The sequence below is a fragment of the Bos javanicus genome, chromosome 16 (assembly GCF_032452875.1).
Source record: "Bos javanicus breed banteng chromosome 16, ARS-OSU_banteng_1.0, whole genome shotgun sequence".
In the NCBI taxonomy this organism is placed as follows: Eukaryota; Metazoa; Chordata; class Mammalia; order Artiodactyla; family Bovidae; genus Bos; species Bos javanicus.
Window position 1 is genome coordinate 38067044 of NC_083883.1, and position 26144 is coordinate 38093187.

At 40.3% G+C, this 26144-nt stretch overlaps 1 protein-coding gene across 2 annotated transcripts; it reads right to left on the reverse strand.

The window, feature by feature from the left end:
- Window positions 1-657: 657 nt before the first annotated feature.
- SELL (selectin L) lies at window positions 658-26144 on the reverse strand. 2 transcript variants are annotated; one of them, XM_061382559.1, is made up of 9 exons: window positions 26037-26144; window positions 24957-25038; window positions 23321-23707; window positions 21794-21901; window positions 15677-15862; window positions 13635-13820; window positions 11747-11878; window positions 7323-7341; window positions 658-2052 (listed from the first exon to the last, which is right to left on the reverse strand). In XM_061382559.1, exons 1-9 carry the CDS (start codon window positions 26037-26039, stop codon window positions 2034-2036), a joined length of 1122 nt encoding a protein of 373 aa, XP_061238543.1. In that variant the 5' UTR covers window positions 26040-26144; the 3' UTR covers window positions 658-2033. The 2 variants fall into 2 exon arrangements, with proteins under 2 accessions (XP_061238543.1, XP_061238544.1); XM_061382560.1 differs by lacking the exon at window positions 24957-25038 and having other exon boundaries at window positions 26037-26143.

The window sequence follows — 26144 nt, forward strand, 5'->3', positions numbered from 1 at the left end:
TCAGGGCTTAAACATAGGACTGTGTTTTTAAGTCTATATATCTTACCCCTAAGTAGCCACCTCTACTTGTGTTCTTTGATCTTGATATCTTAGTTGAATAAGCTCTTGCAATCAGGACTGCCCTGTGAGTCTGTGCAGGCTGTACTCTGCACAACTTTGAAGGATTTATTCTAAGCTACATGAATGTGAATGGCACATCCTCAATCTATGGTGCACATCATGGAGAATTGTTTGCAACAGCCCTGACATAATACAGAATCTGAGGTGGGTTTGACAAAGGAAAATGTAATCATTATGAAAAAACGATTCTCATAACGTGTACAAGTTTGTATGAAAGTTGTATAGGCCATGGTGCAAGGAGTATTTCCAATGAGTTTTTACACAGGAGCCCATTCTCTTATAAGAATTAAGCCCTTGACATTAGATGAGTATCTGTATGGGTCATAACATGCCATGGAGAAAGAGTTTGCTGCAACTGATTTTCACAGTACACTGTATTCTCTTTCTGATTTATTTGAATGCACATTTACTAAGCATCAAGTTATGAATTAGACATTCCAGGGACGTGGCACAGTGTCTGCCTAAAAGGGGGTTAGAAATTCCCTGGGGAGAAAACACACTTAGGATTTAATTTAAAAAATAACAAACCAGGTAAGATTTTATTTTAAAAAATTATATTTAAGTACAAAAAATGCATGTTACTAATCTTGCAGTAGGAGGCCAGGAAGGGGAGATTTCCAGTTTGGACTAGTTAAGGATTAGTTATGAAAACAGTGGCAAGGGTGGGGGATGCCTGAGATGAATCAGAAAGAGTAGATAGAATCAAGGCGGATACGTGAAGAGGATTGAGGGTGAGGAAGAAGGGACATTTCAACCATGAGTCAAGACATCTCTTTCCACTTGCTTTAGCTCTTCTGTATGACATCAAAGAGATGCCTGCAGCTGCCATTCTAGTGATGAGTGGTCATAAGAGAAACATCTGGATGGGGCTAATAAAAAAGAAACACTAAAACCCCAATCCAAATATAATTTAAAAAATAAAACCAACAGTGCAGGCTTTTTCTTCTCTTCTTTTGTTTGGTGCTCATGAGCTGCTATATGTGGAAATGAGCCAACTGAGGAGAGATGGCTGAAGAAGGCAGGCGACTGGAGGAGTTAAATGGGACGGCATCTAATTATAGAGGCTAATTATACTTGCTACTGCTGCTAAGTCGCTTCAGTCGTGTCTGACTCTGTGCGACCCCAGAGACCACAGCCCACCAGGCTCCCCTGTCCCTGGGATTCTCCAGGCAAGAACACTGGAGTGGGTTGCCATTTCCTTCTCCAATGCATGAAAGTGAAAACTGAAAGTGAAGTTGCTCAGTCATGTCCGACTCTTAGCGACCCCATGGACTGCAGCCCACCAGGCTCCTCCGTCCATGGGATTTTCCAGACAAGAGTACTGGAGTGAGGTGCCATTGCCTTCTCTGATAGAGGCTGGGGCTACACTGCAAATAGGACTTTTCCTAGTTGGAGCAGATCCCCAGTACCACTTGAGCTGGAAAGCAAGGATAACATCATTTTATGAATTGCCCCCACAGTACACTGGAAGGACTAGGGAGATAAAGTGTGTTCTGTAACAAAAGTGAGCCTATAGTTGCATATGTATCAAATTTTCACTATATTTAAAAGTATATGTCATCAGGTAGAGCATGGAATTGAAGCTGGAAGCCAGAATCAAGAGAGAGAATGAAATCAGTGCATTTACATTCCATAGTAATCCTTTTTTCCCGTGGTCTTGGTAGTCCATGGAAAAAAAGAATGAAAGGCTGAGCTATTAAACTCCCTGCTGCAGGCTGAAAGTTGAGGGATGGGAGATGTAGCAAAGCGGGAACAGAAGGAGCAGCTGGTCATGTTGAAAACTCTTCAGATATGCTGGGAGAGACACACTTCCTCTTCAGTGTAGAAGATGCCACCAGCAAAACTTCATGAGGGGATTTGAAGGATCCACTGACACTTTCATATCCGAAGAATTTTCTTTCAGAGCAGGTTGTTTAATATGCATCAACCATGCTGAATGAAAAATCAGAGAAAATAAACTCAGAAACTGGAAAAACTGCAAAACTTAAAGTGTTGGTGGTAAAGATAAATTGTCACTAAAGGTCAGAAGTAAAGGAACTCCATATTTCAGATGAGTTACAAGATGCAAGACATTTAATGAGGCACAGGAACGAGAAGTCAACCCCAAAGCCACGCTTCTCACCATTTCAGGTGCTTACCACCCAGACATGGTGCTAAAACACAGACCCTGTTCAGGTCTGGGGGGACCGAGATTCTGCATTTCTAACAAGTTCTTGGGTAATGCTCAAAGCAGCCAGACCTCAGAACCCACACGGAGAGAAATTTCGACAATACAGACTTTGTCTTCAGATCTAATGAATATGAAGGGCATTTTGATAGAATTTGAACAGTGGAAAAGTCAGAAACGTAGAATAAGACATATTTCAATGGAAAGAAAAATCAGAGAGAATCAAAACTCATGAAAGGTAGTACAATAGTGATTCTGAGGTCCTGATGCTGGTGGGATATGATTTGAGGAGGTGATTAGTTTTGTGAGAAAAAAAATTGACACTTGTGTACGTGTGAAACAATTGTCTTATTCTTGGAAAGAACAAGGGAGAACCAAATAGGGTATATCTTAATAACACCCTTCAAAAGAAGAACCAGATTCCGAGACTCTGCTCTCATGATGAACTGCCAGGGTAAACCACAGTTCAGCAGCTGCAAGCACGCTTGCCAATTACAGAGATAAAAATGTTTCTGAAAACAAAATTTCACGTATTCCCCCCCCACCCCAACCCCCCACCTCTGAGGTTGGCATCGTATCTTCCTGTGTATCTTGGGTGTAGCTTTTACCAGGCAGAATTTAGACACTAGAAACCAAATGAGGTGATAAACAGAGCCAGTTTGCAGAAGAGTCAAAATAACCCAGCAAGAATTGAAACCACAAATGCCCTAAGAGTCAGTCATTCACCAACCAAATGCTAATAGGGATTGGCACAAAGGACTATGCAGGTCAGTTCAAGGACTTAAAACTGATATGTGGTGTTGTGTGTGATAGTGTTCACTTCACCTTTGGCTTGTTTTAGAAACACATCCTACCTCTGCCACCCCACCCTTCCTCAGTGTCATCACAAAATGGTTTCAGTGCAAAAAACTTACAACACTGGGGGAGGAGGGTATCTGGGACTTATTGTGTTGGTCATAAAGTTCGCTTAGGTTTTTCCGTAAGACCTTATGGAAAAACCCAAACGAACTTTTGGCCAACCCAATACAACTCCAACCTGGGTGTCAAGAGACCTGAGTTCTAGAAGCACAGATGTTAAGATCTTCGGATCATGATGGGTGACCTAGATCATGGTCTTTAGATCTAGATGGGTGCAAATCTCAGCTCTGCCATTTATTCAGTGACCTCAGGTAGTTAAGTTCATTGGCCCACCACTTTAAAGTGGAAATATTAATAGTACCTACATTCACAGGCTTGTAGGCAATCTTTAATGATGTAAGACATGTAAGACACTCAGAACAATGCACAGCATGGAATTAATGGTTGATAAATGTCTGTTATTATTGTAACTAACTCTGTCACTAATTCAGGCACTGTAAGAAAGATATTTAATAAAAAGGGAAATAAAAAATTCTAGAAACAAATGACAATGAAAACATGATGACCCAAAGCCTCTGGAATGCAGCAAAAGCAGTTCTAAGGGGGAAGTTTATAGCAATACAACCCTACCTCAAGAAACAAACAACAACAACAACAACAAAAATGTCAAACAGACAACCTAACTTAACACCTAAAACAACTGGATAAAGAACAAAGAAACCCCAAAGTTAGTAGAAGGACAGAAATCATAAAGATCAGAGCAGAAATAAATGAAAAAGAAAGTTAATTAGCTCAATTATCAAGAGAGTATGAACATCAAAATCCTTTCCATAACTAAAATTCTATGATTGTATGGTCACTCCGGGAGTTGGTGATGGACAGGGAGGCCTGGCATGCTGCGATTCATGGGGTTGCAAAGAGTCGGACACGAGTGAGCGACTGAACTGAACTGAACTGATGATCACTTTGGCCAATAATTTTGAAACATCCCAAGGCATCTGGGCAAATAATTCTTCTCTGCTAGGTCCTTCTGGAATGTCTGGTAAAGCATTCAAGACCTGTGTTGATGGAGCAAACCTTTCCTTCCAACTTCTGTTCACTGCTCCTGTTCACAGCCCATACTGCGGGCTCCAGGTAGCTCTACTCACTGGCCCTTGAAGGTGCTTTCAGAGTCCCAGGACCATGCCATCTACATCAGTTCCTCTCCAGACTGCCTTCCCTGCTTTCTGTCCATACCCCTAAATCCTATCTATCGTTCAAAAACTAACCCAGGTTCCAGCTTCTCTATAAGGTTTTCTGCAATCACCATACTTCTGTATTGAAGAAGTCTTGTCTTCAATATACAGTTAATTGACTATTACCACATTCTGCCTTCATTCTTCTGATTTTTTTCCCCCTATATTTGTTAACTTTCTCAACCCACTCCAGTATTTTTGCCTGGAGAGTTCGATGAACAGAGGAACCTGGCAAGCTACAGTACATGGGGTGGCAAAGTCAGACACGACTGAGCTGTCACTCCTTTGCGTTTCAACTGGATAATAAACTCCCTGAGGTCATGCATAAGGATTTACTCCTCTTGGTACCTCAGTCAAACCTAGTATTTCCCCAACACACAGGTGTTTTAATAAACAGCTATTGATTGGTTTGTTGTAAAAACCTGTGAAGCACTTAATAAGGCAATTAGCTTAATATGGAACTTCACTTGATGCTAATACTCTTTCTGCCAGCATCTCTTTCTGCCCCTCAAAGATATCTGAAAAATTGATCTGCTTCCATCTAGTGGCAATTAAAACACAGGTAGTTCCTGTGGCCAGAAAAGACTTTCACTCAGTGGGAGTGAGCATGAAAAAAATCTTTCTATCTTGTGGATTTCCTGCCCACAGAGAGGTCAGCCTAGAGAAGGGTCAAGGGCTCCCATCTACATTATCTAATGGGAGACAGGGAGGGCAATAAAAGAAACTTCATGGACCCTATGTCCCCATCCAGTTACCCCTCCTGACTCTCTCATCTCCTTCCAGCCAAGTTTTATAAAAGAGATGATGTATATATTCTGCCTCTACATTTTCATCCCCACTGATTCCTCAATCCCTGGCTATAGGACTTGCGTCATGAGCTCAACATTGAAAACAATTTCCCCACTGATACCCTTATATTATATCTAGTAGAAACTTACTGGTTCTCCTTGCAGTATTTGAAATCATTTTCATTTCCTGCTTTCCTTAGGATCATGACCGCATACTCTCCTCATTTTTCTTCTACCTTTCTGGCAACCTCTCCCTGTTCTCCTTTACCTTAGCTGACATGTTGATATTGACCTTCCTCTGGCTCCTATCCTCTCTCCCACATCCTCTTCCATCTCACACTGTACATATTCCCTTCCATTCTCACACTGTACATACTCCTTTGGTGACTACGTGTTCCTAAGATATGGTTACCTCCTATAATGTGAGGACCTCCAGATCCATTTCTTCTGCCCCAGGGTAGCCCCTTTGGGGCAGATAGAACCAATGGACTGTGGTTGAACCACAGACACCTAAACCTTAACAGGTACAAAACTGAACTTGTGATCATCACCTCCAAAACTTCTCATTCTTTTGTGTACCCATCTCAGTAAATAATAAAACAGAGATGGTAACCATCCACCAGATCCCAGATCAGAACCATGGCAACTTATTTGAGTCTTCTCTCTCTCTCTTAGTTAATAATCATAGTCAGTTGCTTCTACCACCAGTTATCTCACAAACTCATCCTCATTGCTATTGCCCTAGACAGGCATCATTGGCTTTAACCTAATAACTTCAAATGCCTCCAAAACAGTTCTTTGCCCTCAGACTCACTCAACTCCCATGTTTACAAACTTTTATGGATAGTGATCCTCCCAAGATGCAAATTCAGCATGACATTCACCTGCTTCAACCCCTGTTAGTAACAAGTCAATGACCTCAGGATTAAGTCCATACTCCTTTGTATGGCTTATAAATTACTTTATAATAGCCTCTGTTGCCTTCTGTCTCCCCAGGTTTTCTTTTGTACCCTAAGCTACAGCTCAGTAAACTACCAAGAACTTCTCAATAACAATCTGTGGTTCGTAGGGTGGTTGCCTGAACAAGAAACCAGCCTCCTCAGGGACCATCTTGCTTCATTTCCTCCAGCATTTGAAAAGGAGCCCAGTTGTCTGGCTGGGCACCTAGTCTGTCACCAAAGTCTCATCTTTGTTGTTCGTTTGACTTATACTTTCCTTCCTAAAATTTCAAAGCAAGTCATCAAACCCTGAAACTGAGAAATGTTTTGTTGTCTTCATTTCTGCCAGGTGGGGCCTTGTATTTTCATGTGTGTGTTTTTGCAATTGAAGAAATCTGAGATTCAAGGCCAAATCAAACAACTTCCCCTTCTTTGGGGGAAGCTGTAGGTAGAATTAATGCTCCCCACCTTTCCCACATTTCTGAGGTCAGTGCTTATCAGAGGTCTTTTACCCTCTTGTGCTAGGTGCTGTAGGCTCAGGGTCTGGAATTATACCATTTTCTTAGAACCTGGGATTCATTAGTTTTTCAATAAATAAATCCTTGTTGACGTGATTGTTCACTGAATACTATATTTACCATTGCCCTCATGTTCAGTTGGGATAAGAAGAAAAAAACCATAATGCTTCCAATCCGCAAAGAAAATTCTGAAGCAATCAGAAAAGGCTGTCTTTACATAAACTGTCACTTCTTAATAGGTTATTACTTGTTCATTCATTCAGCTCCACTAGCACTGAAAAACCTGACAGCTATTAAGGAAGGTTAGCAGATTTATTACTTCGTCTGGAAACTTCATTTGGATGAGATCCCATGTAAATAACTGTGTGCTTGCGTGCTCAGTTGCTCAGTCATATCCAACTCTTTGCAAAGCCACAGACTGCAGTCCATCCGGCTCCTCTATGTTAGTCTTCAGACAAGAATACTAGAATGGGTTGCCATTTCCTCCTCCAGCGGCTCTTCCTTACCCAGGGACCAAACCCACGTCTCTTGCGTCCACGTCTCTCACATTGGCAAGAGCATTCATTATCACTGAGCCACCTGTGAAACCCATGTGAATAACTACTAAGGAGTTAATGTTTCTAGCTATAACAGGAAGTATCTTACAGAGGTAGAGAACAGATCAACAGATGTAGAAACTTCTTTCTGATCAAACTTACCTTCTCCGAGACTTTTTGCCTAAAAATAGAAGAGAAAAATGGTATCAGCAGAAATAGGCAATTTCACTATTTTTCACTTAGAAGAGAAGGGAGATTCCCTGTCTCAAAACAGTTTTTTGAAGAGTCTTATGTTAGGTGGACCTCATCGGTATCTAAGGGGATTTGAGGTCCTGGCTTAATGTTCTCATTTGAGCTTTGGTAGTTACTCATTCGGAACAGACCCATTAATGCAGATGCTTCTTAGAGCACCATTTCATCCTTGGTGCTGCTCATAAAGACAGAAGGCTAGTCTGAACTGTCTGATGATCAAGGCCCCATGTACCCATTCTTGTGTTTACCCATTCTGATCTGCCATCTCATCCTACCTACACAGTTTTCCCTAAGAAAGACAGCTGCAAATACTGTAAGAATATGTATCGTTACACCTCATGTCATCTTCTCTGTGAGAATATGCAAGAGAAATTTCACTCAGGTCTCAGTAGTACGAACTACATACCTCATCTGTGTAACCATTGTGTTCTTATCTTACAAACATACTGAATAGCATTACTGCTTATGTGTCCTTCTTTGGCTGGCTGCAGGAAAACAGGTGTATCTGAAACCTCTTTGTCCCTGGCTCTGACTTATTTGTGGTATTCTAAACCTTGACCTCCTTTTTCTTATTTTTAAACTAATTTTAATTTGCTGTGTTGAATGCATTTGAGAAATTATCTTACATTCTTTTTGAAAAAAGTAGAGTATAAATAAGTGAATGAAACTGCAGGGTTAGGCTCCAGAGGAGACAAAAGCAAAAAATGCTTTTTGAGGAGGAAAAATATCACTAGGAGGCAATGTATTTCTGTGGCTGTTAAGCTGGAGCATGATGAAATCTGGGTCCAGGTCCCTTTTTGCCAACTTAAGTGTGTCTTTGAATAACTACTTATTCTCTCTAAGTTACCATTTATCTGTGAAAGAGGCCGATAATTGTTTTCCTCACTGAGTTGATAAAATGTACTCAAAATATTTAAGCCAGGGCCTACAGCATAGACAGTGCTCAATTCTTGTTTTAAACTTTTAATTAATTCTTCCAAAATTTAGCCTGCCAGTGACATGAGCCAAAAGCATTTGAGCAGGGAGAAATAAATGAGTGAATTTCAGATTCTGTTCATTTTCATACAAATATATTTTTCTCTCATGAACAATGAAACACATAACAATACATGAGCAAGAAGCTGTTCCTATTGAGAGAGTTTCTTTTTCAAGAAAAAGGGAACTAAGGGGCATCTGTTCAGTTTTGTGCCCAGTTCTCAGCCTGTGTGTTGGTTCGGGTGGAAATTTCTTCTGGGGGGGGCGGGGGTGGGCGGAGGAGGAGAAAAATAGAGCCTCATTAATCTGAAGACCAGTGGTTTTAAGGGGCATATTTTGATGGAAGTCTGATCTCTGACCCTGGCCCCTGCTGATATGGAATTTTAGAGATATGGCCTAAAACAGCATTGCCTCAGTTTCTTCATTTACTGAATAGGGCCAGTGATGCTGACTAATCAGAATTTGATGATGCTAGGAGAAAAAATATATATATTTCTAGACAAGCGCATACACAGGGAAGCATGTTTCTGGAGCCCACCCTTACTCCTTTCTTAGGAAAAAAAATAAAGGAGCTGAAGTCTGGATATTAAGAAAACTCAGGCAGGGGCCAAAGTACAGGTTCAGAAGATCTATCTGACGACAGTATAGGGGTCAAGACTCTGGTCATTTTATTGGCTACTCTGCTCAAAATATTCACTTGTCCCTTTTTTGCAGCTTTCAGAACCCCGAAAGCCTATATACAATTCTCAGATTGATGAATACTGGATGCAGGCAGATTTATTGGCTTTGATGTTTCTTCTTAAACAGGCATCAGCTCTATTGTATTAGAAAAGCTCTAGGGGCTTAACCTGGAAATCTATCCATCATTTCTAATCATTGTCTCTAGAGGAAAAACATTTCTTTTTCCAAGAACTAACAGCTAAAAATTTTTAGAAGATAAAGTCCCTTGAGAGTTAGCGATATCAGAAGGCATTTCACCAATGAGGACGACTGAGTGTGAGACTAAAGATGCCCTGACTTCCCTACAAAGTCAGTGATCTCACAGGGCTTCTGTTTGCTTATGCTTTTCGTTGGCATAACTGTAACTAGCCTAACTGCCCGTTATCTATTTCCTGTTTGCCCCACACTGATTCCCACAGTGGGGGCACGAAGTTTTCAAGGTATCAGTTTGAGATCTTGTACAGAAATGACTCCAAGGTTAAAAAAAAAAAAAAATTAAAAACAACCCCACTGCTTTTCTCACCACTGGTTAGAACACAGCCTTAGGTAGAACCTGCCTCCTGCACCCCACTACTAAATACACACTTCAATTCTGTTTTTTTTTTATTCCACTAGCACTTATTGAAATATGTAGTCATTTGGGAATATCTCCTTCCTAAGGAAACTTCCAGCCCCACTGTCCTTAGTGGTTATTTAAATAATAGCCCTCTTATCCCAGAGGGCAGAGCTTAACTACCCCATCTCTTCTCTACCACCTCATTTCTGCCAATGTCACCCAAGGAAGGAGGAAAGAAAGGATGTTTGTGAGACTGGCTTTCAGTCTTAAGGGAAAGGATAATCAACAGTAGGAGAAAAATCTCATTCTTCTCTTGCCTTAGGTAATATTTAAGTAAATATCATAGTACTATAAGATGATGGGATACAGTCTCAGCTGAAGTTGCAAAAGCAGGAGCAGAGACCCTTTAACTGCTCAGGACTCTTCACTTTACAGTTAATGAAGTTCTTGCACATCAGGAGCACCCCCTTCCATTATGTTTCTGGGTTGGTTATAAAACTGATCTAGTACCCTTGGTCTGGGCTTCCCAGGTGGTGCTAGTGGTAAAGAACCCACCTGTCAATGCAGGGGATGCAGGAAATGCAGGTTTGATCCCTGAGTTGGGAAGGTCCCCCAGATAAGGGCATGGCAACCCACTCCAGTATTCTTGCCTGGAGAATCCAATGGACAGAGGAGCCTGGCGGGCTACAGTCCATGGGGTCACAAGGAGTCAGACACGACTGAAGCAACTTAGCACGCAGGAACCCTTAGTCTTCAATTTTGAATGAAAGATCAGATCATACCAGAGGACCACTAGGGATTGGCAGATAATATTCCTGCAATTTCCAGTGAGAATGGGTGGTGTAGCAGTCTTTACATACTATATTCATGGAATATAATATATACTAATTAATTTGATGGAAGTGAAATTAAAATGTCACTCAATTGACCCCATAGAGGTAACACAGAGAAGTTGGTTAGCTATTGTTCTGAGGTCCTTGATGGCCCGTGAAGTTGAAGCAAGGTTATCTTTAAATCTGCCTAATGTCTATACTCGTCATAATCTTGAATGTTTCTGCCTGATGACTTTGGCCAAATGTGTGAGCACATACCCAAGGCTTGCCTGACTATGGCCCTATAACCAGCAGGTTGGTTCCACTTGAGGATTTGGACACACTCAGAAGGACAGTGAGGGGAATGATGCTTCTATTCTTCAGTGATGGTGTTTTGCCTACTATGCTAAGCAACAGACACTAACTTCTTGAGGCAGTCCTCCTTATTATCTTTTCTTTTCCAGTCCAGAGTGGAGGGGAAGCGTAAGTATGGGGTGCATTTGGTTAAACCTGTGACCTTGGTGAATAGACACAGGGAAGAAAATGTGGGGATTTCCCTAAGGGACAATGCAACAACTCCCACACATTAGGAGCCAGACAGGTGTCTGACTCTTGACAAAGTTACGTATTTGGGAGCAGTGCTTTGAAAACATTGCGTGCATGCTCAGTCGTGTCCGACTCTTTGCAACTGCATGCACTGTATCCCATCAGGCTCCTCTGTCCATGAGATTTTCCAGGCAAGAATACTGGAGTGCATTGCCATTGCCTACTTCAGGGGATCTTCCCTATCTAGAGATCAAACCTGCATCTGCTCCATCTTTGGTGGATTCTTTACCACTGCGCCACCTGGGAAACCCTATGGGACATTAAATTCACTTCCTAGTAGAATTGCACTGAAATCAAAAGCATGTGGGCTCTTATAGGACCAGATCACACATTCCTTTTTTTTAAGAATTAAATAATAGCAAAGAACCATTACAATTTCTCATTTGTCTGTTAATACCCTAGCAAGACGTTCAGGTAGTAACAGGTGCTTGAAGATAGTAGGCATTTTAAAAAGACTTGTCAGATGAAAAGAAAAAATTAGCCAACTTATCGTAATGAAAGTGTATACTGGGCTGCTTCATGCATATCTAGGGACTGATGTTTATAGAACCCAGAACTTGGTATTCTGTTTTAGTCAAAGCTCTCATACTTAATTTTCTGTGATTTTGCACGTTTTCTTCCACTTGAAAGTTGCATTATTTTTACATGAAGGTAAACTCACGTACTTTTTCTTTTTAATCTCCTTGCCAGCCAAATGATAAATGCCAACCCAGAGAATGCAGTAACCATAACTGCCACCGGGATGAAGAGGGGGTTATAATCACTCTCTTCATTTATTGAGATAGTCCTGTTTATTTCTGAAAGAGAAATCAGTAAAACATTTAGATGAGGCCACAAGCATTATTTCCTTAGTGCCTTTTCAAAACATTAAACTTTCTTCCTCCTTACATCTTCTAATAATTGTCCATTTGACACTATTAGACAAATGAGGAAACTGGCCTAGGAAAACCCATGATGAGTGTATCGCAGAAGCAAAGACTAAACTAGCTTTTCTGGCTCAATGCCTATAGAATCTCAATCCTCAGATTTGTGAGTCATAGAATTCCTGGGAGATGTACCTAAATATTTTGGTAAAAAGTGGTCATCATTGTATTTAGCTCCATGATCTTGTTCACTGCCTAGGACTCAAACATAGAGAGGAACTAAAAAGTCTAGTATGACTACAGAAAAAATAAAAGCCAGTGATCTGAACCAGGTAACTTTTCAATCAAAGCAAAGTGTTAAGGCTTTGAAGCAGCTGTGCAAACACAGGCACATAAAATTACATGCCAAGGACTTGCACTAATTTGTCTTTCAAATGCTGTAGTCCTACCATTTCCCTCTACTTTCTTCACAAATAAATAAAAGGATACATCTATATATCCTCTCATAAGGGTGAACTAAGTTTATGTGGGGAACTTTATTGAAAAAATACTGATATAAAAAAATTTATCTTCTGATACCACCAGTTGAAGAAGGCACAGTAAGTTTCATCCCCGCACCCAAATGTATAATGGAAAGGAGGTGCAATTCCCAGAGGGTTGTACCTATGGACTGTAGGAGGTTAAGGAGGCAGACACTAGCCCAGCCCTTAAAGGTAATGCCCCATAAGCCTGATGTACAGTCCTCCTCTAAAGACCCCATGCCACCTCCCCAGCTCCCTACCCCACTTCCTGGCCCCAGACCACAGAGAGATCAGCTTCTCTGTGAGCTTCTACAGATCCTGCCACTTAAGGACTGCTGCCATGGGATGAATTGGGAGAGTAGCACTGACATATTTACACTACCACGTGTGAATAGATAGCTAGTGGGAAGCTGCTGTATAGCATAGGGAGCTTAGCTCAGTGCTCCGTGATGACCTAGAGGGTGGGATGGGGGTGGTTCAAGGGAGGCTGAGAGGGAGGGCATATGTGTATACTTAGAGCTGATTCATGTTGTTGTACAGCAGAAGCTAACACAACATTGTAAAACATTTACACTCCAATAAAAATAGAGCCTTTAAAAAAGACAAAAATAAAGAGTTCTTTCATTGGTGTAGTCTTGGGGCAGACGTGGGTAACTATTCTGTCAAATGCTAATTGAACATGGATTAATATAGCACCTATTGCCAGGCGCTGTGTCAGGTGGAGGGTATACAGAGATGAGGAAGACACAGTTCTTCTTATGCACAGACAGATTTGGGAGGAATCAATCTTGTGATCATGGAGAAGTATCCATTACTTTGGGAATTAGGTGATCATCGGTGACTTTTGTGGAGACATTTTAGTAGACTAACAGAGAAGTGAGATTGTACTGGAATAGAAAAATGGATAAGAAATAAGTCAGTAGAGACAGTGAGTTTAGATGTTAAGGGAGGAGGAGTTGAGAACTGGCTGGAAAAAAAAAGCAATCACTGTCATTGAAGGAAGAGGAAAGAGCAGCCAAGGATTTTATGGTAAATCAATGTGTATGAATTTATTTTTAAGCTACATATGTCTTAGCAACAAAACTTAAAAGTTTAATTTTTTTCCCACCATCTGCTTATTCATCAAATACCTCTTTAAGTCTTGAACATATTGGACCAGACTTACTCACTTTGACATCTTGGACTAGGGCTGGACCAATTTCCAGACAATCCACAGATAGTTTTTTTCTCCCCAATTAACTCAGCTTCTTCTGAACAACTGAAGGTGCATGTGGAGGAAAAGCCAAAGTCGACAAGGGGGTGATTACAGTCCATGGTTCCCAAATCGGGTTCTGTTAGAGGCTCACATTGAATCACTTCAATGAAAAAGAAAAAAAAAATCAGTATTTCTGAGCAGAGACCCTCTGTGAGGAACAGCCTTTAGCCAAACTGCCTAACTTAACTGGGGAACCATTGACATGAATCTGCTGCTGCTGCTGCTGCTGTTAAGTTGCGTCAGTCGTGTCCAACTCTGTGCGACCCCATAGACAGCAGCCCAACAGGTTCCTCTCCCTGTCCCTGGGATTCTCCAGGCAAGAACACTGGAGTGGGTTGCCATTTCTTTCTCCAATGCATGAAAGTGAAAAGTGAAAGTGAAGTCGCTCAGTCGTGTCCCAATCTTAGTGACCCCGTGGACTGCAGCCTACCAGGCTCCTCCGTCCATGGGATTTTCCAGGCGAGAGTACTGGAGTGGGGTGCCATTGCCTTCTCCGGACATGAATCTAGACGTTTCTAATTTCTAGAAATTACTTCTGATGATGCTTCCAGGCTTTCTTGTCTTGAGAATGATGGAGAGTGGTGAGTCAGAGGTAGAATGAGGAGAACCCAGAACGCCCATGGTGGGAGGGGAGCAGTGGGATTGGGGAGAGGAGGGGAGAGCTGGCTGTTCCATGTTGCTTCCCCAGCCCTGGTAACTCTCTAGCTCTTCTAGAAGCACCATGCTACGTGGCCTTGGCCTCAAGAGCTCTTACGGTGCGTTATCAACGAAGACAGAGAATTTCCTGCCTTTTACCTATTCTAACATCAACCCAAGAAGTTTTGAAAAACACCCCCATTCTCTGAAGCAAGTCCCTCAAATTTTGTGAAATTTAGCAGGTTGGTCAGTTAGTTCTGATTTCAAAAATGATTGAATAGTGCTTTTGGGAATTAAACCACTTAAACTAGTGAGTCAAAAGCATAAAGGTTGAATATGTAACCAAAACTTCACAAGTTTAGATACCACCAGTTTTTTTCCCCTAAAGAGATGATCTTGACAGTAAATAAGGGAAAAAAAAAAAAAAACCCACCATGTTTCAAATGAAAAAAAAAAAAATCAAGAGATTGTATGTTTGTTTTTCACAGAATTTCGTATTGTCCTGAGAGTTCATGGAGGAGGAAAGGTAAAACATAATTCTAAGAATAAACCAAATAAAACAATCAATAAAGACCTCTAACCCCACCACCCTGCAATAAGGAAATTGTTTGGTGTCAAGTGGGACACCACACAGAGAAGGCAATGGCACCCCACTCCAGTACTCTTGCCTGGCAAATCCCATGGACAGAGGAGCCTGATCGCTGCAGTCCATGGGGTCGCACAGAGTCAGACATGACTGAGCGACTTCACTTTCACTTTTCACTTTCCTGCATTGAAGAAGGAAATGGCAACCCACTCCAGTGTTTTTGCCTGGAGAATCCCAGGGACAGGGGAGCCTGGTGGGCTGCGGTCTCTGGGGTCGCACAGAGTTGGACACGACTGAAGCGACTTAGCAGCAGCAGCAGCAGCAGCAGGACCACATAAAATCAGTGTTATTGAAAGGGGAGAACAACCAAAATTCAACAGCAGTTCAGCAAGACTGATTATTCCATAGCAATGAGAAAAAATAAAAATAAAATTAAAAATACAGTATAACCACACTGTTCTGCTGAAAATTATATGTGCATATATATATATATATATATATATATATATATAGTGACGTAGTCACTGAGATAGTTGGTTGTTATTTTTTGTTTGTGGTTTTTCTTTTAAATTAGAAAAAATAACACCTTTGAAAAGTATCATGGTAAAATCTAAGTTAGGTTAAATTATGTTTCAAAAGAGGATATAGAATTCTTAGTAAGGCTCCACCACATTTTCTTGGTTTATAAATCCAGGATTCCCACGATAAAGCCTCTGGTACGAACATAGGCTCACCTCGACAGGTTGGTTCTGGAGATGACCAATTTCCAAATGGTGCACAAGTGGCTTCTTCAACCCCAATCATGTCTGTTCCCTTGGAGCAGTTGAAGGCACACTGCGACATGAAGCTGAAGTTCCCCAAAGGGTGAGTGCAGGCCATGGTACCCAGCTTTGGGGCCTCCAAAGGCACACATTGAGTCACTTCAATGAGAAAAGAAACAACACTCAACAGAGTTAAGAGGACCTGATGACCGGGTTTGAATCTTAGCTCTGATACTTGATAACCAAGTGTCTTTAAGCAAGGTGATTTAATCCTTCCAGCTTTAGGTTCTTTATCTATAAAAGAGGAATAATGATAAATGTATTGACTTCTCAGAGTTTGGTACTTAAATAATTTAATGCAAGTCAAGGATTTAAAGTCTGGTTCAGGGGAAGCTTTTAATGAAATATTAGCTAATCTGCGTGTAAACAATCTTATTATCTTTGGCATTACCTGGACAAAGAACTTTCAAACATAGACACGTTTAAGTGGGAATGACCAGCTCAGTTTGGAAACAGTTGCCACATTAGAGACCCTAAGTATGCTAGAGTGTTGGAAGTAGGAGGTTCAGAGAAAGACTGGGTATCCATAACTGTCTTCTTTACAATGGGAGAAGATAAAAGCTTTCAGTTCAGTTCAATTCAGTTCAGTCCCTCAGTTGTGTCCGACTCTTTGCGGACACATGAATTGCAGCACGCCAGGCCTCCCTGTCCATCATCAACTCCCAGAGTTCACTCAGACTCACGTCCATAGAGTCAGTGATGCCATCCAGCCATCTCATTCTTTGTCATCCCCTTCTCCTCCTGCCCCCAATCCCTCCCAGCATCAGGGTCTTTTCCAATGAGTCAACTCTTTGCATGAGGTGGCCAAAGTATTAGAGTTGCAGCTTCAGCATCAGTCCTTCCAATGAACACCCAGGACTGATCTCCTTTAGAAGGACTGGTTGGATCTCCTTGCAGTCCAAGGGACTCTCAAGAGTCTTCTCCAACACCACAGTTTAAAAGCATCAATTCTTCGGCGCTCAGCTTTCTTCACAGTCCAACTCTCACATCCATATATGACCACTGGAAAAACCATAGTCTTGACTAGATGGACCTTTGTTGGCAAAGTAATGTCTCTGCTTTTGAATATGCTATCTAGGTTGGTCATAACTTTCCTTCCAAGGAGTAAGCGTCTTTTAATTTCATGGCTGCATTCACCATCTGCAGTGATTTTGGAGCCCCAAAAAATAAAGTCTGACACTGTTTCCACTGTTTCCCCATCTATTTCCCATGAAATGACAGGACCAGATGCCATGATCTTAGTTTTCTGAATGTTGAGCTTTAGGCCAACTTTTTCACTCTCCTCTTTCATTTTCATCAAGAGGCTTTTGAGTTCCTCTTCACTTTCTGCCACAAGGGTGGTGGAATCTGCATATCTGAGGTTATTGATATTTCTTCTGGCAATCTTGATTCCAGATTGTGTTTCTTCCAGTCCAGCGTTTCTCGTGATGTACTCTGCATATAAGTTAAATAAGCAGGGTGACAGTATACAGCCTTGACATTCTCCTTTTCCTATTTGGAACCAGTCTGTCATTCCATGTCCAGTTCTAACTGTTGCTTCCTGACCTACATATAGGTTTCTCAAGAGGCAGGTCAGGTGGTCTGGTATTCCCATCTCTTTCAGAATTTTCCACAGTTTATTGTGATCCACACAGTCGAAGGCTTTGGCATAGTCAATAAAGCAGAAATAGATGTTTTCCTGGAACTCTCTTGCTTTTTCCATGATCCAGCAGATGTTGGCAATTTGATCTCTGGTTCCTCTGCCTTTTCTAAAACCAGCTTGAACATCAGGAAGTTCACGGTTCACATATTGCTGAAGCCTGGCTTGGAGAATTTTGAGCATCACTTTACTAGTGTGTGAGATGAGTGCAATTGTGCAGTAGTTTGAGCATTCTTTGGCATTGCCTTTCTTTGGAATTGGAATGAAAACTGACCTTTTCCAGTCCCGTGGCCACTGCTGAGTTTTCCAAATTTGCTGGCATATTGAGTGCAGCACTTTCACAGCATCATCTTTCAGGATTTGAAATAGCTCCACTGGAATTCCATCACTTCCACTAGCTTTGTTCGTAGTGATGCTTTCTAAGGCCCACTTGACTTCACATTCCAGGATGTCTGGCTCTAGGTGAGTGATCACACCATCGTGATTATCTGGGTCATGAAGATCTTTTTTGTATAGTTCTTCTGTGTATTCTTGCCACCTCTTCTTAATATCTTCTGCTTCTGTTAGGTCCATACCATTTCTGTCCTTTATCAAGCCCATCTTTGCATGAAATATTCCCTTGGTATCTCTATTTTCTTGAAGAAATCTCTAGTCTTTCCCATTCTGTTGTTTTCCTCTATTTCTTTGCACTGATAGCTGAGGAAGGCTTTCTTATATCTCCTTGCTATTCTTTGGAACTCTGCATTCAGATGCTTATATCTTTCCTTTTCTCCTTTGCTTTTTGCTTCTCTTCTTTTCACAGCTATTTGTAAGGCATCTCCAGACAGTCATTTTGCTTTTTTGCATTTCTTTTCCATGGGGATGGTCTTGATCCTGTCTCCTGTACAATGTCATGAACCTCCATCCATAGTTCATCAAGTACTCTATCAGATCTAGTCCCTTAAATCTATTTCTCACTTCCACTGTAATAAGGGATTTGATTTAGGTCATACCTGAATGGTCTAGTGGTTTTCCTTATTTTCTTCATTTTCAGTCTGAATTTGGCAATAAGGAGTTCATGATCTGAGCCACAGTCAGCTCCCAGTCTTGTTTTTGCTGACTGTATAGAGCTTCTCCATCTTTGGCTGCAAAGAATATAATCAATCTGATTTCGATGTTGACCATCTGGTGATGTCCATGTGTAGAGTCTTCTCTTGTGTTGTTGGAAGAGGGTGTTTGCTATGACCAGTGCCTTCTCTTGGCAAAACTCTATTAGTCTTTGCCCTGCTTCATTCCATACTCCAAGGCCAAATTTGCCTGTTACTCCAGGTGTTTCTTGACATTCTAATTTTGCATTCCAGTCCTCTATAATGAAAAGGACATCTTTTTTAGGTCTTAGTTCTAAAAGGTCTTGTAGATCTTCATAGAACTGTTCAATTTCGGCTTCTTCAGCATTACTGGTGGGGCATAGGCTTTAGGAAGCATCTAAGCCTGGATTCTGTCTTCACTATCTCTAGCTCAGTTCCAGAACTTTAGTTCTTCTGATTTTGACAGTCCTCTGCAGAAAGTATGTCTACTTCCTTTCTCTGACCAGTGGCATAATAGATTAAATTAAGATTTGGAATTCAGTCTTCATGTTTTAAGTCCTGCCACATCATTTAGGCAAATATTGAAACTCTTGTGTCTTATTCCTTATCAAATGTGAGCCATCATTTTAACCTTGTTCTTAAGAGATCAATGAAGAATTGAAGGATGAATTCAAGAAATTAGAAGAATTTTAATATTTTCCATCTACAGTACAAGTCCAAATGAAAGTCACTTATGTTGTCCAATTCAGTTCATGCCCACAAGCAGGTGCCTAAGTCTCAATCTTACAGATACAGTGATAAATAAAATACTGACTGATCTCAAGTTGCTGTCAGTTTGCTGAGGCATACAGACAACTAAATGGATGATTTCAACAAATGTCAGATAAATAAGAAACAAATATGTGGAGCTATTGGAACACAGAATAGGGATGCTTAGCCTGTCTTGGCATCCAAATAAAACTTCCAGAAAGAAATGGTCCCTGAACTGTTATCTTCCAGTTGAATAGGTATTTTATCCATGTGCAAAATGTGGAAGCCATGAGCACATCAATGAGCTATAAAGAAATATGGTAAGTGTGGAAGACTACAAGCATTTTGATGTTAAAACTAGAAGGAAAGAGGAGGCAGGGGATGATGTGAGATGAGATTAGATAGAAAGACAGGTGCTAAGGCAAAAGGCCCCTATCTTTTCATCAATTTAATGAGTATCTACTATATATCAAGCATTATTCTATGCCTTGAGGATTTCAAAGTTCAAATTTCATCCTATAGGACAAATGATAGGTAGAAATTAAACGGTGGGTGGCCACATATGTGTGATGTTTACTTGATTTTTTAAATTTATCAGACTGCCTATAGTATGAATAATATATTTGAGGGGAGCTAATTTAAAGATGTGGAACTCAGCTCAGAAATTATTGCAAGAATCTAGGAGGAAGATAATGAAGGCAATAGTGTAGAGTTAACAAGAAGACAAGTTGGAGAAACATTAAGTTATAAAAATGAGTAGTGTGTTACTTTGCATAAATGTAGGAGGAGGTGAGAGAGTTTTATACCAGGGTACCCATATAAATGGTGGTACCACACACTGAGATAAGGAATACAAAAAGGAAAGCTGGCTGGGGAAAATTGATTTTTCAATATTTGGGGCATCACAAAGATTATGCTTAGCATATTTGGAGTTCAGGGCTGGAAACAGATTTGTCTGTCCAAAGCTCACATAGGTGTGTGCTTCCGCAGAAGTTTCTAGGTTTGACCAAAGGGGACATGTAAAGTGAGAAGAGCAATGGATGAAAGATGGAAGATAAGAAATAACAATAAATATATGGGCTTGAGTAAGTGCCCATGAAGAAACCCAAGGAGAAACAATCATAGGTAGAAAAAAAACCAGGGAAGAGTTTTATGATGGAAACCAAGACAGAAAAAAAAAAAAAAGAATAAAATGTTCAAAAAGGAGTGAAATAGGCATGCTGATGATAAAATAATTTTTAAAAATTTAGAAATGGAGTGAGTATAAAGTATTGGATAGAAGTCAGGGCTTAGGAATTGAGTGAAATGAGCCAGAGCTGTTCCAGTCGGTTGATCATTTAAATTTGTTTGGCTTTAATTCCTTATTCATTGCAAACACTGCTCTTTTCTTATTATAATTTTCTATTTTATTCACCAGATACTTCAAATGTAGTTTTGAAACTCCACCAATATCAATCAAAGGACTTGAAGTTTTCTTTCAGTAGTGAGTTGACTAGGTCAAAGACTCTATGTCTTTCAATCTATGTATTCTTTCCTTTCTGTTTCTACCACCACAACTCAGAATGATTTCAGTGGACTCCTAATGATGCTCTCCATCATCTCATCTTCTCTCTTTTTTGTTCTCCGGTCCATCTTATGCACTGCTTCTAAGATAATTGCCCTAAATGCTGGTGTTCAGATACTAAGTGGTTTCTCACTATCAAATAAAGGCTAGAGACTTTTATTAGGCAGTTTTCAGTCTTCACAGGCTTCCTCCAGCATATCTGGCTTTCCATCAGATTAAATTATAAGCATGTGTAATTTCCACTGTGTGCATGCTCAGTTACTAAGTCATATTTGACTCTCTACGACCCCATGGACTCTAGCCTGCCAGGCTCCCCTGTCCATGGGATTTCCCAGAGAAGAATACAGGAGTGCGTTGCCATTTTCTCTTCCAGGGTATCAAACCCTCGTCTCATTTCCTGCATTGGCAGGCAGATTCTCTACTGCTGAGCCATCAGGGAAACCCATAATTTCCACTAGTTAACTGTAAATCCTTTAAGGTAAGAATCTGTAATAGATTTATCCTCATCCCCTAAAATGCCAGCCAATGTATTGAATTTATTATTATATTTTCTGACAGATACTATATATCATTATGTGAATTTTTCTTTTTGTCTTGCCTTTGTCATGATCTTGAGGATAATGTAAAACATAAGATGGGTGACTCAGCCTCCTAATGATAAACGGTATTGTTTCTTTCAGATTCAGAGTTCTAATGAATCCAACAAGCTCACTAGCTTATCCATTTCTTAACAGCCGGAATCTATCAGGTCTGATTCATTATTGTAATCCTTACAGCTTTTATTCCAATGCCAATGCTCTTGTGGCACTCAAAAGGACTTGTTGAGAAGTGAATTGAAACTTCATGCTGACTTATGAAATCTTTACGGAAAAGTAACAATATTGTGCAAGCATGGCCTACTGATCAAAACTTCTCATTTCTCAGAATGGCTAGTATCATTTTCCCCCAACCAACTTCCATAAACTATAATACTTTACATAGGAAGAAACAAAGAAACAGAAGCAGCTTACCGAATTGACACTCGGGCCCGTAGTACCCCAAGTCACAGTTGCAGGTGTAATTATTGATGACTTCCACACATTGTCCACGGCCGCTGCATGACCAGGGTTTACAAGAAGCTTTAAAGGGGTCAGAAATTATTTTTAGATGGATACTTTTTTAGTACTCCTAGTCATTTCTTTAGATATAAACAACTTTTTGGCTGTGACTATTTTAACAAACAGGGAAAAGTATATTTGTACATTCATACCATTTTTGCATAAAAACCATATCCTAAAATTTTTACTTATACAATATAGTCGTCATACAGCCATAGACATTTGTTTTTAGAATGAACTTACTGAAGCTGATACTCTATAACATTTAGGGGAAACAGTGATATACATTGAAACTCTTAAAATTTCTTTTTGTTTTGTTTTTGATGCAGTAAGTGGATTAAATGATAACCTGACCCCAATCACTTCTGTAGTATGCTTGACAATCCCTTTCATTATAGAAAGTACTGAACAAAAATTAGAGAGTCTGAACTTACTGAATTAGTACGCACATGCGTGCTCAGTAGTATTCAACTCTGTCACCCTACGGACTCTAGCCCATGAGGCTCTTCTGTCCATGGAATTTTCCAGGCAAGAATACTGGAGTGGGTTGCCATTACCTACTCCAGGGGATCTTCTCGACCCAAGGATTGAACCCAAGTCTCCTGTGTATTCTCCATTGGCAGGCAGATTCTTTACCACTGAACCTCCTGGGAAGAAGCCCTGCTAAATTGGTAGAGAGTCCAAGTGAACAAGAGATTGAATGAATGTTTCACTGTTAAAAATAACTTGGAAAAATACTGATTATTTTTGAACTGTCACCATTGTCTCTACAGAAATTTTCACATACCACAGATAATGAAATACTGCAAAGTTTCATTACATAGAATTCTATAAGATTAGGACTCCCCAGATGACTCAGTGGTAAAGAATCTACCTGCCAATGCAAGAGATGCCAGAGACGAGGGTTCGATCCTTGGGTCAGGAAGATCCCTTGGAGGAGGAAATGGTAACCACTCCAATATTCTTGCTTGGATAAGCCCATGGACAGAGGAACCTAATGGGCTATATAGTCCATAGGGTCACAAAGAATGGGACATGACTGAACACTATAAGATTAGGCCAAAAATGAAACATGTAGCATCAAGTCGCCTACTTCATGAGGGAGGAAACAAGTGATGTGAGCATCAGCTCTTGGCCCTCTGCTTCCGCTTCCCTGCCTTATTATCAGGGACACTCACTGTCTAGCTCTTCCTCTTTACTTTCCACATGGATTTGTCATCTTAATGTAAACTGATTCAGGCATAAGGATTTTGGGCATAGGGCCTAGTCTCACCCACCAAAAATGCTTAGAAGTGACATGATTCAAGCTTGTTTAGAGGACTGGCCTATTTCAGAATGCCCTAGCAGCTGCTCTGTGGTCCCAGGTTCCCATGGGGTTAGCGCGTCCGTTCCCAGCACTCTGCCCTCCCTGAGCAGTGCAGCAGTCTGGTCGGTCCCTACCTGTGTAGCAGAGGGCTGTCTTTGCTTTGTGGCAGGCATCATCATTCCATTTCCCCGAGTCTTTGTTCCTCTTGATATAGATTTCCACACAGTCCTCCTTACTCTTCCTGTTGTTGGGCTCCCCTGCACCCCAGTTCTTTGCTTCTTCAGTGAGAGATTTGTTGGTTCCCACCCAAGTCCACACCCCTTCTACTTTCCGGATTCCAATCCAGTAGTAAGAACGGCTGAAGGGAAGTGTCTTATTCAGGTATTCGATCTCTCCCTTGTTTTGTATGGCAACTAAATCTGTGTAATTTTCCCTGCAGAACGCTCTAGCCTTTTCCCAGGGCATGGGTCTTTTAGAATAATGGTAAGTCCAGCAATCGGTGCCATGATGAGCAAAGAAATCTGAAAGACATCAGTGTGAATTGTGTAGCTGCATGGTTATAGCTGAAAAGACCCTAGAACTAATCCAAGCTGAGCCTGACATTTAGAGACGAGGAAGCTGACACCTCAGAAGGGTAAGTTACCTGCTTGAGGCCTTGGAGTTAGTCATCTGCATATCTGAAGTAGAACCTAGAACTTCTAGTCCTAATCACTTTTCAACATAATATGGAATACTTTTGCTCATAGTTCTATTTTAGATGAATTTGGTGGCTTTCTAGATTTATTTTCATAAACTAGTTTTTTCTCAAAAATTATTTCCAGTAAAATTTAACCAACATATTTTAGAAATTCATATTTCTTAGTGGCTCTCGGTCATTTAATTTAATTATAATATATATGACTCTAAAATTTACTGCCCACTCTTTTATTCTGGGATAATTTCCTAAAGACCAGTATTTATGTTCCTAAAGGAGAAATAAAATAAGAACAGAAATAATGGGACACTTTGAAGTAATCTCTTTTATATAAAAAAGATAATGTTTTACCATAAAAGAGCTGCTTCTGACAGTCCAAGCCTTATATACAAAATAGAAAAAGGACAATTTACAAAACCAGATGAGGTAGGATTATGAAACTGATTTTAGATTTTGTTACACACACAAAGATACTCAACTGATGGTGTTTAATAATCACATGGGTGCTTCAAATATGAGGGCTTTGAAGAAATCAAAACAAACACATAATTACACAATGACACTATAATAATACATGCCATTCTAAGCATGGTATGATCTAAGTGAAATGCTATTATAGCATAAGGTTAAAGTTTTCACAGCCATCACCATTTGCTGAGTTTTCACTGTGTAGGGCAAATACTATGGAGAAATACCAAAGAAAACACAGATTCAATTTTTACAGTTTTCTAAGGACTCTGAGCAAGGAATAACAGATGCAAAGAATACATAATTAATCTTGATCAAATTAAACATATATAAAATGTACAGAGAACTGGGAAACAGTTATGATTAAGGAATAATGTCATAAAATAAACCCTGCAGCAAAGGTTGGGTCAAGGCTAGGAGTTCTCTGGGGAAGGAAATATTAAACATGAAAGGAAGAAAAGAGATGTTTGCAGAAAGGGTAAAATTAGCAGCTATCTACCTAATACTTTTACCTGCCACTTTTACCTATGTACACTCAGTAGATATGTACCCAAAACTGACCATATGTTTTTAAAAAAGCTTAGCAATTTATAAAAATCATAACATACCACAACAGAGCATAATCCAGACCCACAGTTTAAAGACATTCCATAAGTCCCTCTGAGCATTTTGACATTTCCATGGACATAGCTGCAAATAGAATACAAAATTTTACTCAGATTTATACTCTAAATCACCATTTTACAGGTACCTTGAAGAAGTACTTATAACTTTCTCAAAGTTCAAAGTATAACACATATGCCTACTAACCTTGTCTGAGGTAAGAGATTTCTCAGACATGGGTGAACAGATAGAATTAAATTTGCCTCAAAACTGGTGTATAGTTGATTTTTTTTTTCTCCTATTTTAGCCTCAAGTTGCTATTGCTGCTGTTCTGATTTTTTTTTTTCTATATTTCAGTAACTTTTTGCATCTACTTATCTGCTGAGCTGTCAGATAAAGCTATGTGATAGTACATATATTTTTAAAGTGTTCTTTGGTCCTTAATTGGAGAAGAAAATGGCAACCCACTCCAGTATTCTTGCCTGGAGAATCCCATGGACAGAGGAGCCTGGCAGGCTGCAGTCCATGGGGTTGCAAAGAGTTGCACACGATTGAGCAGCTAACACTTACTTACTTAGTCCTTAATGAACTATTAGTGTCTAGATTTAATATTAAAATCTCACACTTAACTATGATGGGTCAGTACTCCAAATTCCTAAAAGAATTAGGTAACCAAACAGACACTACTGAAAGAAAGGAGTTCATTTTTTCTCAACTAAACAGAAATACATTTTGAGCAACTCAAGTGACAAGACCATAAAGTTTCTTCACACCTTTACATCATATTTTCTGAAATGTTTCAATTCTCAGATAGTGCCAGTGTTCAGTCACAAGAGTGCTAATTTCCGCAAGATAGTGGTACTTCTTCAGGAACCCTCAGTAGAGACAAGTCAAGGAGAAGAAATCAGCACACGTGAGAAGAGAGATTCTAGGAACACTTTTTAATTTAGACTCAGCAATTTTAGTTTTGGCTTTTTTAAACCAAAAAGTAAATGGGCTGCTTCTTGTCCTTTGCCACCTGCCTCTGCATCCCAAGACGAGGTTCTGTCTGAGCATCTGGACATATTTTAGGCTGAAAAGCTTACCATGGCTTTGCTCCGTCCTTTCGTAGCCCTTCAGCCTCTCAGCTCAGCACCACAGGTCTCTGGATCCTTGCCCAAGGCTGGGTGTGCAGGGAGACTGCGCTCACTGTC